This window comes from Somniosus microcephalus, chromosome 4 (assembly GCF_052327205.1).
Source record: "Somniosus microcephalus isolate GS21.2 chromosome 4, FLI_Smic_1.0, whole genome shotgun sequence".
NCBI classification, from domain to species: domain Eukaryota; kingdom Metazoa; phylum Chordata; class Chondrichthyes; order Squaliformes; family Somniosidae; genus Somniosus; species Somniosus microcephalus.
Window position 1 is genome coordinate 238094833 of NC_140990.1, and position 14344 is coordinate 238109176.

A 14344-nucleotide genomic window follows, 5' to 3' on the forward strand; every position below is an offset into this window, starting at 1 on the left:
AGTATTTCCAGCATTTTCTGTTTTTATTTCAGATTTCCAGCATCTGCAGTATTTTGCTTTTGTATAAATATTAAGGACTCCTTACCAATAGAATGACTGTTGTATGGCTCCCAAAGCCAGCTTTATTAATCAGTTCTACTGTAATTCATCAAGTCTTCAGGCCATTTAGCATCTGGCACAACACTGCTTAATTTGTGGCACTTTAAGTTTTATTCTACAGTGTTGTCACTAGGATGTCAATAAAGCATAATGGTGTGTGTGAAATTTTCATACTATGTCCACTTAATTTGTGAAAAACACTTAGCTGTACAATAATAGATTTTGTACTTTGTGTCTGAGCTACACTAGGTGGTACTCATAGTTACAGGCCTGTACTGATGGTGGTAGCGGTGGAAACAATTTGAGGCTATGAAGAGTATCCCACAACATTAAACATATTAGTTTAAGTGAGATGTTGGCACCAATACACTAAATAGCCTGATGACAATACTGCTTTCTGCACAGTTGTATAAAAGTGTGAGAACTGAATTATTTAGAATTCTCCAAAATGTGTTTTACCTTTTTACTGCTTTATATGATTCAGCTCCAACTCTCAACTGTTCCACTGCCTCTGTCCTGTCAAACTGCTTATCTAACAGAGTCCTGAATGTGCCACAACTGCCACCAACTAAACATTGGAAAGACCAAAGCCATCACCTTCTGCCCCTGCCACAAACTCCATACCCTTGCCACCAACTCCATCCTTCATTCTGGCCACTGTCTCAGGCTGAACCAAACTGTTTGCATCCTCAGTGTCCTATTTAACCGAGCTGAGCTTCTGGCTCCATATTCGTTCCAGTACAAAGATGACCTACTTCCACCTCTAACATCGCTCTCTTCCACCCCTACCTCAGCCAGTTTGCCTCAAACTCTCATCCATGCCTTTGTCACCATTAATCTCGATTACTCCAGTGGTCTCCAGGTTGCCTCTCATCCTCCAATCTCTGTCAAATTCAGCTCATCCATCAACCTTCTGCTCATACTTATTTCACACCAAGGCCTGCTTGTTCTCACTGGCCTACATTGGCTCCTGATTGCTTAAAGCTTGAAATTTAAAATTTAAAATTCTCATTCTTGTGTTTAAATCCCTCCATGCCCTCACCCTCCCCTATTTCTGCAGCATTATAAACCCCCACCCTCTGAACTGTACATTCCTCGGACTCCAGCTTCTTGTACATACCCTACTATTGGTGGCTGTGCTTTCAGCCACCGTATTCTGGAATTTCCTCCCTAAACTGCTTCCCCTCACTCTCCTCCTTTAAGCCCATCTTTAAATGCCATCTCTTTGATCAAGCTTTTGGTCACCCTCTTCATATCTCCTCCTTTGGCTCAGCATCCGATTTTTCTTTCTGTCTCTGTGAAACATCTTGGAACATTTGTCTATGTTAGAGGAGTTATATAAATGCAGGTGGTTGTTGCTGAAAGCAAGAGGGAAATACAAATGTTAAAGAAGCAAAATTGCTGCAGTTCAAAGATGGTCCAGAGCATGTCTATCCGAATATTTAGAATTGATATTAAAATGATGCACTCTAATTTTAACAATCTCAAAATTGATAGATTTTTATTAAGAAAAAAAGGAAAAAACAAAAAGTGACATTGGATTTAACAGAAACCAGACCATCACTTCTCCCAAAGTTAACTCAAATATCATTCTCCTACCTCCAACTCCCATTACCCCAGTTCATAGACACACTGCACAACATCGAACTCCCTACATTTCCACATAGACACACTTCATTTAACCTTCCTGGTTCATTCTGGTACTCTTCTCCCCTTCCCCCCTGAATTCAAACGGGCATTCTTCTTCCACCTCCAACCCAGTTGAAGTTGACAGCCTTATTCCACCCCACTTCAAGCTGCTGCTTTTTTGCTTTCTCATTCAAACTGGCACTCTTCTTTTGCCGCCCAATTGAAACTAGCATTCTCTCTCCCTCTCAATTCAAATTGTATTCTTCCCCTGCACCCCCAGTTATGATGGCACTCTTCCCCCACCTTTAGTTAATGCTGGCACACTCCTTCACCCATCCAAAGAGCCACTACCAGCTTCTCCACTCTTTCCTTACCAACAAAACATTGCTCCCAACTTCTGTTCCCTTTATTAACCCTTCATTGCCATCTGTTTCCCACTTCCATGCAATTCTCCCATTCCTTCTACTTCATTCCTATCCATTTACTTCCTTCCCTCTCTCCTTCATTGCCAGCCATTTCCCTTTATCACTTTCACTTCATCATCCATTCCATCTTGCCCACTCCCTTTTAATGCCATCCATTTCCCTCTCCTCACTCCCTTCATTGCCATCCACTTCCCCATTCCCTGTCTCCTTCATTGTCACCCATTTCCTCTTAGCTTCGCTGCCATCCATTTTCCTCTCTTCTTCCCTCCTCCTTTCATTTCTGGTTATGGTACTGCAGTAGTAACCTAGAGGTCATGCATTCAACTCCCACCATGGCAGGTTGTGAAACAGATTTCCATAAATCTTGTAGGCTAGCATCTGAAAAAATAACCATGAAAATAGCCAGTCATAAAAAACCAACTGGTTAACTGATGTCTGGCAGCAAAGGTCACACCAACCCATTGGCCTATGCATGACAACTATAGTCCAGACTGTGATGGATTGTTAATGCTCTTTGATGTGGCTTAGAAAGCCACTCTATTGTACAATCACTTTAAAATATCATCTGATACAGCCTAGCAACCCTCTGTTATACAAACAATTGCTATAGCAGGCCCATGACCTTTATCTCAGGACAACTGAGAATGGGCAATAAATGCAGCCTAGAATTCAAGAACAAATACATTAAGAAAATTCCTTTCTTCCCTCTCAGCTTCATTGCCATAAATTTCCCCCTTCATTGTTATTCATTTGCCCCATTCCTCTCTCCTTCTCCCCCTCCATGGGTCACTCTTACCGGAGTCTTGCATAGTATTTACAGCACAGAAACAGGTCCATGGCAGTGTTTATGCTCCATATGAGCCTCCTTCCACCCTTCTTCATTTAACCCCATCAATATATCCTTCTATTCCTTTCTCTCGCATGTGTTTCCCTAGATTCCCTTAAATGCATCTATGCTATTCGCCTCAACTACTACTTGTGGTAGTGAGTTCCACATTCTAACCACACTCCGGGTAAAGAAGTTTCTCCTGAATTCCCTATTGGATTTATCAGTGACTATCTTATATTTATGGCCCCTAGTTCTGTTCTCACCCGCAAGTGGAAACATCATCTTTACGTCTACTCTATCAAACCCTTTCATAATATTAAAAGACATCTATCAGGTTACCCCTTAATCTTTTTTCTAGAGAAAAGAGCCCTAGCTTGTTCAATTTTTTCTGATAGGTATAACCTCTCAGCTCTGGTATTATTCTAGTAAATCTTTTTTGCACCTTCTCTAGTGCCTCTATATCCCTTTTATAATATGAAGGCCAGAGCTGTTCATAGTACAAGAAACTTTTTTTTTATCCGGCACCGACGGGACGCCAGTTCATCAAAAATTCCGGATAACCGAGAGCTATAGTAAAAGATATGGAGAGCTGAGAGCTCCGTATAAAGCAACAAACACTGTTGCTTAGCAACAGGTGCAGAACAATGGTCACAAGTTCCAAGTGTCTCTGTAGCTTAACAACAGCTGCAGCCACACCCAATTGCACAGCAACAGAGTGAGGAAGGCAAGTAATATGAAGTAAAACTTACCTGAACCTACTCCTGAATTTTGCCGGTTAACCGAGATTTCCGGTTATTTAGGTGCCGGTAAATCGAAAGTTTCCTGTACTCTTAAGTGTGGTCTAACCAAGGTGCTGTACAAGTTTAACATAACTTCTCTGCTTTTCAATTCTATCCCTCTAGAAATGAACCCCAATGCATTGTTTGTCTTTTTTATGGCCTTATTAACCTGTGTTGCTACTTTTAGTGATTTGTCTATCTGTACCCCCAGATCCCTCTGCTCCTCTACCCCATTTAGTCACTTATTTTCCAAGGAGTATGTGGCCTCCTTATTCTTAGTACCAAAATGTACCACCTCACACTTATCTATATTGAAGTTAATTTACCAATTACAGGCCCATTCTGTGTTTATAAATGTCTTCCTGTATTTTGTCGCAGTCTTCCTCTGTATTAACTACACCCCCCAATTTGGTGTCATCCACAAATTTTGAAATTGTACTTCTGATTCCAGAGTCCAAATCATTTATGTAAATAGTGGTCCCAGCACCGATCCTTGCGGAACACCACTTCCCACCTTTTGCCAGTCTGAGTAACTACCTTTAACCGCTACACTGTTTTGTAGCCAGCTTCTTGCTATCCATTCTGCTACTTGTCCCCTGACTTCACATGTTTTGACTTTAGTCATCAGTCTACTATGCAGTACCTTATCAAAGGCCTTTTGGAAATCCAAATACATTATGTCTGCTACATTACCCTTATCTATCCTTTCTGCTATTTCTTCAAAGAATTCATTAAGGTTGGTCAAGCATGACCTTCCCTTTAGAATCCATGTTGACTATTCTTCAGTATATTTTCAGTTTCTAGATTTTTTTCTATTACATCTTTGAGTAAGGATTCCATTATCTTTCCTACCACCGATGTTAAGCTAATTGGTCTATCGTTCTACCTCCCTTTTTAAATACAGGAATCACATTAGCTGTCCGCCAGTTCTCTGGAACCATTCCCGTTCTACTGCTGCTTTAAGTGATTCCAATTGCTGGATAATATAGGTGGCAATTCCCATCCACAGTATACAGCAATCAGGATCCCTTCCATTGCAGGCAGGGGGGTCCAATTCACATTGGCTTTCATCAACAAACAGTACCTTGCTGACTGGACCCACAAAAAGCTGATGGTTGTCACGCATTTTTTCTAAATTCATGTGTGTGTCGCTGGCAAGGTCAGCATTTATAGCCCCGAGTTTGATACAACTGAGTGGCTTGCTAGGCCACTTCTGAGAGCAGTTGAGAGTCAACCACATTGGTGTGGGACTAGATGCTTAAGGTTACAATGAGACGCATGTGCACACATCCATGCAGGTAATTCCTGACAACTAGTTGAAGAATTTTTTTTTTTTTTAATTGGTAATTAGGCTACACAAGAACAATTTCAAACCTATTAGCCACCAAAGTCGTATTCTTAATCATTCATCAAACTTGCATACAAATCTTTTGCATGCTAAGCATCAGAAAAGTCCTACCTTCAGTTGATGTTTCAGATAGTTCTAGATTTGCCGAACTGTTGTCTTCTGATAGCAGAGTGGTCTCCGTGGCAGCACACCTGTCGTCTGCCTCAGAGATTTGCCAAGAGTCTCTACTTTTTGCCCAAGCCTTCCGTTTATCTTTGGCATTTCTCCAGCTATGTGCCCGTCCGGATAGCACTGCCTCTTCCATAGCTACAATTACACTTCTTTTATTTCAGTGAAAATATCAACCTGCAAGTCCATAGCAAAGAATAACCATTAATACCAGCGCATTAGAAAGACAAGAAAAATCACACATTTTATTTTAAGCAGCTGACTCTCAGTGGTAAATGGGGATTGCAGGTAGAACCCATGTCCCATCTGTGAGGCCACATATCGATGGGCCAACTCAGCAGTTTTAGCCAAAAAGATTCCAGATTCATCCCCATTCCAGGTCTTGAACACATAATAAGCTGACGAGATTGGGAGAGATGTTAAACTGAAGCCCCATCTGACTGTTCTTGTGATTCAGATGAACATTGAGGAACTCATGCCACTATTTGAACTATTCTACTTTCAAATAACAACTCTACTGGTCTTTCCTCTCATTGCTGTTTGTGAGATCTTGCTGTGAACAAAATGGCTGTTGCACTTGCCTACTACATAAAAGCAGGCATTACTACAAAGTAATTTATTGTATGTGAAGTGCTTTGAGTGGTTTCTTAGAGATGTGATTAGCATCAGATAAATGCAAGTTAGTCATTTTTCTTTTCAGCTACCCCAGGGTTTCATACAATTTTTGTATAGTTAAAAACTGCCAATTGTTGAATTATCAGCTGCCTGTTCTCATGTAGTGGTGTTTGAAGTGCAGGCATTCTCATTACCTGTACCTTAAAGCGGTAGTCTCATTGTCAGACCACTTTTAAAAATTGAAACTTGGAAAGGATTGCTTTATCCTGTTTATTTTGGCATACTGGATAAGATTAGACATAGTCTGGGTATTAATGCCATAATTGGTTCTATTGCCTCTGGTAAGTTATTGAAAGAACTAAATTAACACTTAATACTGTTGTTATGGACATTCTTGTTTGACTGCAATACCTTTGCCTTAGTATCTTGGCATCTACTGAAGAAGCAAGTCCCAATTTCAGAAGCACCGGTCTATGGCACGCATAGCAAAAATAAGCAAAAACTACTGTATTGGTTATACAGAAAACATCGATGGAGAAGGCCTACACCTTTTATGTACATACCACATGTTCACATTTGACCAGCACAGTAAATGCTTTAGAAATCTAGCACACATGTCCACATTTGCAGATATAATTCAGCACACAGGCCCCACCCCACCCCCCGCATGCTGCTCCAAGGTTCCTGCCCAAGTCCTGTTGTTACTGCTACTGTAAAGCAAAGTGATTGAAAACAGCTGTTTACTGTAGGCACAAATTCTTGAGATCAGGAATTCCCACCCACAATGTGCAGATATATTTAACCACTTTGACTTACAGCAGCAGCCACAAGAAGAATCCAGTACAACAAGATTCCAGTAGAAGCCCTGGAATAATGCCAAGGTCAAGAGAAAGAGGGTGTGGAGCTGAGAGAGGTGCAGGGAGCAGAAAGGAGGCGGTTGCAAGCAGGGAGGAGAATGCCAACATGAACTGGGGAATGGGAGGGAATACTATGGGTGGGGGTGGGGGAGGGGGAGAAGAGTGCCAGATTGAGGTGGGAGAGGAGGGGGAGAGATCACCAGGATGACAGGGAAGGAGGAGAGGGAAACAAGAGAGTGCCAGTTTGAACTGGTGGTGTGTGGAGGAGGGGGTGAAGAGTGCTAGGTTCAACTGAGGAGGAAAGAACAGAGAGCACTGGTGGTTTGGAGGAAGAAAGAGTGCCTCGATAATGTCGGGGTGGGTGAAGTGTTTCTAAACAAGTCCAAATGGGGTAGAATATCACTCTGTGCTGGAGGGAGGAGGAGGAGTGGGGGGGGGGGAAGTGCCTGTTGAAGTCGTTTTTGGGGAAGTAATGGCTTGTTTGGTCTGTTGACAAACCAAATATTGCATAATATCCCATTTCTTTTAAGGTTAAAAATCTATCATCATTTGTGAAGTATTAAAATATATAACATTATCAAGAATGCACAATTTTTAATGTAAGCATTCAAACTTACCAGGAGCAAGACCCCAGAATTATGCAAACAGTTGCCGTGAGGGGGTGGGGAGAACACGTGGAAGGTATGTGCACAAATCAGAATATGCTGCCTACAGACCCAACTGAAATGGGCAGGAAGACTAAGCTTGAATTGCTTATTTTAAATGGGTTCCCCCCCCCCCCCCCCCCCCCCCAATAATAGGTTATCTGCTGCTACTGGAAGAAAAAGGTTTTAAAATATAAAGAAACATCATTAATTCCCAAATGGCAAATACAGAGTAGTTATCTTGTGTCTCCAACTCTTGTAGAGCCTTTCAAACTTTCATGTACTTATGTTTTTATTTCCCAATACAATTGAAGGAATTCTGGTTATACCTACAGCTTAAGTCCCAAGGCCAAACTCAAGTCCCACTGCACTTCCAATGTCATTACTTGATTTATTTTAAAGTTGTCAGCTTTTGTTTGTTTTCTAGGTTGGCACATTTGCTTTTATGTTGCTCCCATTGGAGATACTAGATAAGAGAATAGAAGCTTCGCCATTGTATACACAAGACCGTCAAATGCTCTCAAATATGACGTGGTGGGCATAAACATCCATAAATCATACAGAAGCATACAGTACTAGACATGAGTGAATGGGCAGCTTTTATTCACTATGCAATGTACCAAGAGTAGAAGCCTAAAATGCCTTCAATATGTTTCACACCTGAATGGAAACACATTTTTGAAAGGTTTTAACTTCAAGTGTAGTATCCCATCCTACTTCATACAGTACCAAACAAAACTGATAAATGGTTTATCACTACAATTACAAACATCTGACATTACAATCACTTGCTTATAGTCAAGATTGTAAACTGGTTATTTTCCACAGAGGTGACTTTTAGAATTCCTAGCCATTTATTTGCATATTTGACTACAGTTTATTTCTGGTTAAATTCAGAAGTGAGCCAAGAAACCTCTATTGCTCGGAAAGACATGCAACCAGAACACAGAGCTAGGAGAAAGTGGTTAAAACATTCCCAAAGTCAGTTTTTAAAACAGAGAGCTGTTGCAAATTGTATCAGCACTTCTGAACTATTTTCCTCTTATTCTTTTGAAACTGTAGCCCAAATGCAGAACAGTAAATGGATATAATAAATTAGAGACGGATCCTCATTTCAGTGCAGCTGCCTATAATTCTTGCACAGAAGCTCAAAATATGATGGCAACTATATCATTGGAGAGATGCCAATCCAAATATCTTTAAGAAACAGCCATACATGTGGCTAAATATTCATGGCTCTATTTTAACTGTTTCCGCAGACCACCAAACCTTTAGATACACCGTGTTTAGTTTCCCAACAGCAATTCCAATGGGGCTTTATATTTTAAAATGTAATTATTTTGTCTTTTAGCTATAACTTGTAATACATCAAATGGCTAACCTGACCTTACCATTTATAGTCTCTAATTATATACAGTTTAACAATTATGGTGATGCTATGCTTACAAGTTCTAATACATCTCTTTCCAATGTCAAAACGGTTTACAGTAGATCAGGAAAGATGTCAAATACTTTTTCTCTCTTGCAGCTACTGAAGGGTGGACATTCAAGAAGGTTCTCAATTCGGGCTACATCCTGGCTATTTCAATCAAGATTCAGACGTCATGGGGCAGGCGGAAATGGTTGACCTTTTGTATTGTTAGCTACTTAGAAACTTCCTGCTTTTCTGATTCACTTTCCTTAACCCTTTCAAATCTGATAAACGCCTCTTGGAGAGAAAAAAAATTACCATAAGACTTTTCTAAAACCAGTCGGCATTTCTAGGAAACTACCACCACAAAATTGAGGTACGTATCTTCCTAACCTACAAAATGCACCATGGAGCGCCACATCATCAGCTAATAATACAGAAAAACAATTTAACTCATTTATTAAAGCAAAACACTGCAGATTCTGGAAATCTGAAATAAAAACAGAAAATGCTGAAAATACTGCTGAGTATTTCCAGCATTTGTTGTTTTTATAACTGATTTATTAGTTATGTTTGTACTTCAATAGTAACATGTTGCATATACAGTACAGTACCATCAGGGAGAAAAGATACTACCTTCCTATATACTTAAAAATAAGGAAGCTGCTTTAACAATGAACTGAAATAAGCTTACAAGCTCTCCTTCTAAAGCAGGGCAATGGGTTAAAATACTACACTGAGGTACGGCAATAGAGCTCCATAACTATAAGGAAATGCTACACGGTTAGCTTTTCAATATGAAAGTACAAGTTTTTAAAATCAACCACCAATATCAGAAATGGGTTCAAAGAAACTTTAATATTTACACTATCTACTTAATATTTGTTTATGCCCCATGCAACACAGATTCCTTCCAGTTGAAATATCTAAAAAATATCTAATCCCAGAAAGTTAAAGATGTTTTTAAATAGTTTTAGCATTAAAATGAAAAAAGTTTCCCTCTTCTTTCAGGTGTCTCCACACAAGATAGCAGGCAGGCAATTTGCTTCCAGCTCTCGACAATATCCCTCAGGCAGACCACTGGGAGGTAGAGAACACCAGCTAGAAATGAGTTCCCAGATTCTCTATGTTTTTTTTTAATTCATTGATGGGATGTGGGCGTCGCTGGCTAGGCCTGCATTTAGTGCCCATCCCTAATTGCCCTTGAGAAGATGGTGGTGAGCCGCCTTCTTGAACCGCTGCAGTCCATATGGTGTAGGTACACCCACAATGCTGTTAGGAAGGGAGTTCCAGGATTTTGGCCCAGCGACAGTGAAGGAACGGTGATACAGGTCCAAGTCAGGATGGTGTGTGGCTTGGAGGGGAACTTGTAGGTGGTGATGTTCCCATGTGTCTGCTGCCCTTGTCCTTCTAAGTGGTAGAGGTCGCAGGTTTGGAAGGTGCTGTTGAAGGAGCTTTGGCGAGTTGCTGCAGTGCATCTTGCAGATGGTACACACTGCAGCCACAGTGCGCCGGTGGTGGAGGGAGTGAATGTTGAAGGTGGTGGATGGAGTGCCAATCAAGCGGGCTGCTTTATCCTGAATGGTGTCGAGCTTCTTGAGTGTTGTTGGAGCTTCACTCATCCAGGCAAGTGGAGAGTATTCCATCACACTCCTGACTTGTGCCTTGTAGATGGTGGAAAGGCTTTGGGGAGTCAGGAGGTGAGACACTCGCCGCAGAATTCCCAGCCTCTGGCCTGCTCTTGTAGCCACAGTATTTATATGGCTGGTCCAGTTCAGTTTCTGATCAATGGTAACCCCCAGGATGTTGATAGTGGGGGATTCAGCAATGGTAATGCCATTGAATGTCAAGGGGAGATGGTTAGAGTCTCTCTTGTTGGAGATGCACCTGGGCCTCCACTCAGCATGTTGCCCTGATTCTAACATTTTCCCCAGTGAAGTCAAACAGACATGACCTGCTCCAGACCAATGAACTGACCAAGTGTCTCACTGGAGATGGCTTCTAGGAAGGGTGTGTATGGCAATGGATTGGGGGGAAGGGGGGACAATTAAAAATGTTTTTGTATATATTAAATATAAAGTAGTCATATAGCTCAATTTAAATCATTATCTTTTTGTCAAGAAGTTTTGGTTTCACAGTTTAAAAAAACACAATGAACATATTACTGTACACAACCGTACGTTTGAATTGTTCCTTACAACAATGCAAAATTATCCTCACCACAAAAAAATTCCACAATTGAGGGAGGACTGAGTTACAAAAATAAGAGTTTGGGATTACATTCAGGAATGAAAAAAACGCCAACAGAGGGGCTCAAAAACCGAGCCTGTGACCGATATTATTCAAGTGGCTCTGACAACTTCTTAACCAAATAGGTCAGGTCTCTACATTAAAACCAGGTTTTAAAGAAAAACACTTCTCTTGTGTTTTTTTAAAGAGACCTTTTTCATTAAAAAAAAAATCACTGCAAGTACTTACCCTGGCCTGACACTAATGTTGTACTGCACAAGGTCAGGAAAAGAATTAATGAAAAGGATCAAGGTGTAAAGCTATTGACAGAAACCACCAGCAGCCTGCTCACATGCCACATCATCAAGTTTGCAGATGACACCACGGTAGTAGGCCAGATCACCAACAACGATGAGTCAGCCTACAGGGAGGAGGTCCAGCATCTCGTGAAGTGGTGCGCCGACAACAACCTGGCCCTTAACACCAAGAAAACAAAGGAAATAATCGTGGACTTCAGGAAGTCCAAAGGCGGAAGTCGCACCCCCATCCACATCAATGGGGCAGAGGTGGAAAGGGTGGCCAGCTTTAAGTTCCTCGGAGTCCACATCACGGAAGACCTCTCCTGGTCCCTCAACACCTCCTCTCTGGTGAAGAAGGCCCAGCAGCGCCTATATTTCTTGAGGAGGCTGAAGGGATGTAATCTGTCACCCCCGATCCTCTCTAACTTCTACCGCTGCACTATAGAGAGCATCCTGACAAACTGTATCACAGTATGGTACGGCAGCTGTAGCTCCCATGACTGGAAAGCCCTGCAGTGGGTAGTCAAAACTGCCCAACGCATTACCGGCACCCGGCTACCGACCATAGAACATACATATCAGAAACGCTGCCTACGGAGGGCACGGTCCATCATCAAAGACCCTACCCACCCCAGCCACAGTCTGTTCGCCCTCCTACCATCTGGAAGACACTACAGATGCATTCGCACCCGTACGACCAGATTTAGGAACAACTTCTTCCCCAGGGCTGTCATCCGACTGAACTCCACAAATAAACACTAAAGCCTGCACATCTGCCGATGCACTTTATTATGGTCATATTTATGCTAATATATATGTACAAATGTATGTTGAAATGTTTAAGTGTCCTAATCCAAATTGTACACTCTCGGGAGCCGCAAGCCTACATTTCGTTGTACTGCACTTGTGCACTAACAATGACAATAAAAGTTGATTTGATTTGATTTGATTTGACATGATCTATTGAAACAACTCCTGACTGGAAGAGGCAAACCTTTCAAAATGGGAGAGGGAGCTGGGCACGTTAATTTGGGGCACAGGTTTGTGCCTTAAATGGCAAGAAATCTAAGGAATCGTGTTGCCATATTATAAATTGAAAAGCATTATTGTGCAGTGGCTAAGAGACCCTTCTTAGCACTTTAAAATCTTGTCGCCTTCCTCCATAAGGAAATGGACACTCTTAGCCATTGATAGTTAAGTGGAAGTGTGCTCTAGCTTGTTCTCAAGAAGATGCTTCAATCTCAACAAAGTAGCAACCCACAATAGTCACACATACATGTCAACCACCAGATTCATGCGGAGACTCAACATTTTAGGAGCTCGATCAGCATTTGCTGACAAAAATCAGCACAAAGCAGACGCCTCTCCCTTTGTGCCACTTCTACCCCGACTGCTAATATACTGGACCGGTCCCTCTCCTCCACACCACTGCTAATGCTGGAGCAGGGATTACTGCCTGTGTCTACTGTAGGCAGGAACTCTAACTAGAGCAGGAATTCTCAGCAATAGTGTACAGAGGCTGCACTCGCTGCTTTGGTGCAGGGAATAGCATGGAGAGGGGAGTAATTTGGTCCACTACATTATAATAGTGCCTACACTTCAAAAGTACCTCAATGGCTGTAAAGTACTTTGGGACATCCGACGGTCGTGAAAGGCGTTATATAAATGCAAGTCTTTCTTTCTTTCACATAAGAGATTAGCTTGCAAAATTAAGGCACATGGGATTGGGGGCAAGGTATTGACTTGGATAGAGGACTGGTTGGCAGATAGAAAGCAAAGAGTTGGAATAAACGGGTCGTATTCCGAGTGGCAGGCAGTGACTAGTGGGGTACCACAAGGATCGGTCCTAGGACCCCAGCTGTTCACAATATATATTAAGGATCTGGATGAGGGAATTGGATGTAGTATCTCCAAATTTGCAGACGACACAAAGCTGGGTGGGAGGGTATGCTGTGAGGAGGATGTTGGTAAACTCCAGTACGATTTGGACAGGTTGGGTGATTGGGCAGAAACATGGCAAATGCACTATAATGTGGATAAATGTGAGGTTATCCACTTTGGTGGCAAAAACAGGAAGGCAGATTATTATTTGAATGGCAATAGATTGGGAGAAGGGGAAGTGCAAAGAGACCTGGGTGTTCTTGTGCACCAGTCGCTGAAGGTAAGCATGCAGGTGCAGCAGGCGGTTAAAAAGGCAAATGGTATGTTGGCCTTCGTAGCAAGAGGGTTCGAGTACAGGAACAAGGATGTCGTGCTGCAGTTGTACAGGGCCTTGGCGAGACCACATCTTGAGTATTGTGTGCAGTTTTGGCCACCTTATCTGAGGAAGGATGTTCTTGCCATGGAAGGAGTGCAGCGAAGATTCACCAGGCTGATACCTGGGATGGCAGGAATGACGTATGAGGAGAGATTGTGTCGATTGGGCTTGTACTCACTGAAGTTTAGAAGATTAAGAGGGGATCTCATCGAAACCTATAAAATTCTGTCAGGCCTGGATAGACTAGATGCAGGAAGGATGTTCCCGATGGCCGGGGAGTCCAGAACTAGGAGTCATAGTCTAAGGATAAGGGGTAAGCCATTGAGGACTGAGATGAGGAGGAATTTCTTCACCCAGGGAGTGGTGATCCTGTGGAATTCTCTGCCACAGAGGGCGGTGGAGGCCAGTTCATTAAATATATTCAAGAAGGAGTTGGATATATTTCTTAAGGCTAAAGGGATCAAGGGATATGGGGAGAAAGCAGGGACAGGGTACTGAATTTGGATGATCAGCCATGATCTCATTGAATGGCGGAGCAGGCTCGAGGGGCCGAATGGCCTACTCCTGCTCCTATCTTCTATGTTTTTATGTTAACAGCTGGACTGAGTGGGACACAGGAGCCAAATGGAAATTAATCGAAGGAGGAAATGCATGCAATGAAGGGGAAAGAGAAATGGGGAAATGAAAGGGAGGGGGGAAAAGGGGAAAGTAAGGGGAGTCAGAAATGTGTAGTAATACAGGAAACTCTCGTTTAA

At 42.1% G+C, this 14344-nt stretch overlaps 1 protein-coding gene across 2 annotated transcripts in view; it reads right to left on the reverse strand.

Annotated features, from left to right (window-relative positions):
- Positions 1-14344, reverse strand: part of itprid2 (ITPR interacting domain containing 2) — a 216176-nt gene that overhangs the window by 98188 nt on the left and 103644 nt on the right. For both annotated transcript variants that reach the window (XM_085985961.1, XM_085985960.1), the window contains exon 2: positions 5221-5454. In XM_085985961.1, the coding sequence (XP_085842087.1) occupies positions 5221-5413 (193 nt within the window). In that variant the 5' untranslated portion in view covers positions 5414-5454. The remainder of the gene's footprint in view (positions 1-5220; positions 5455-14344) is intronic.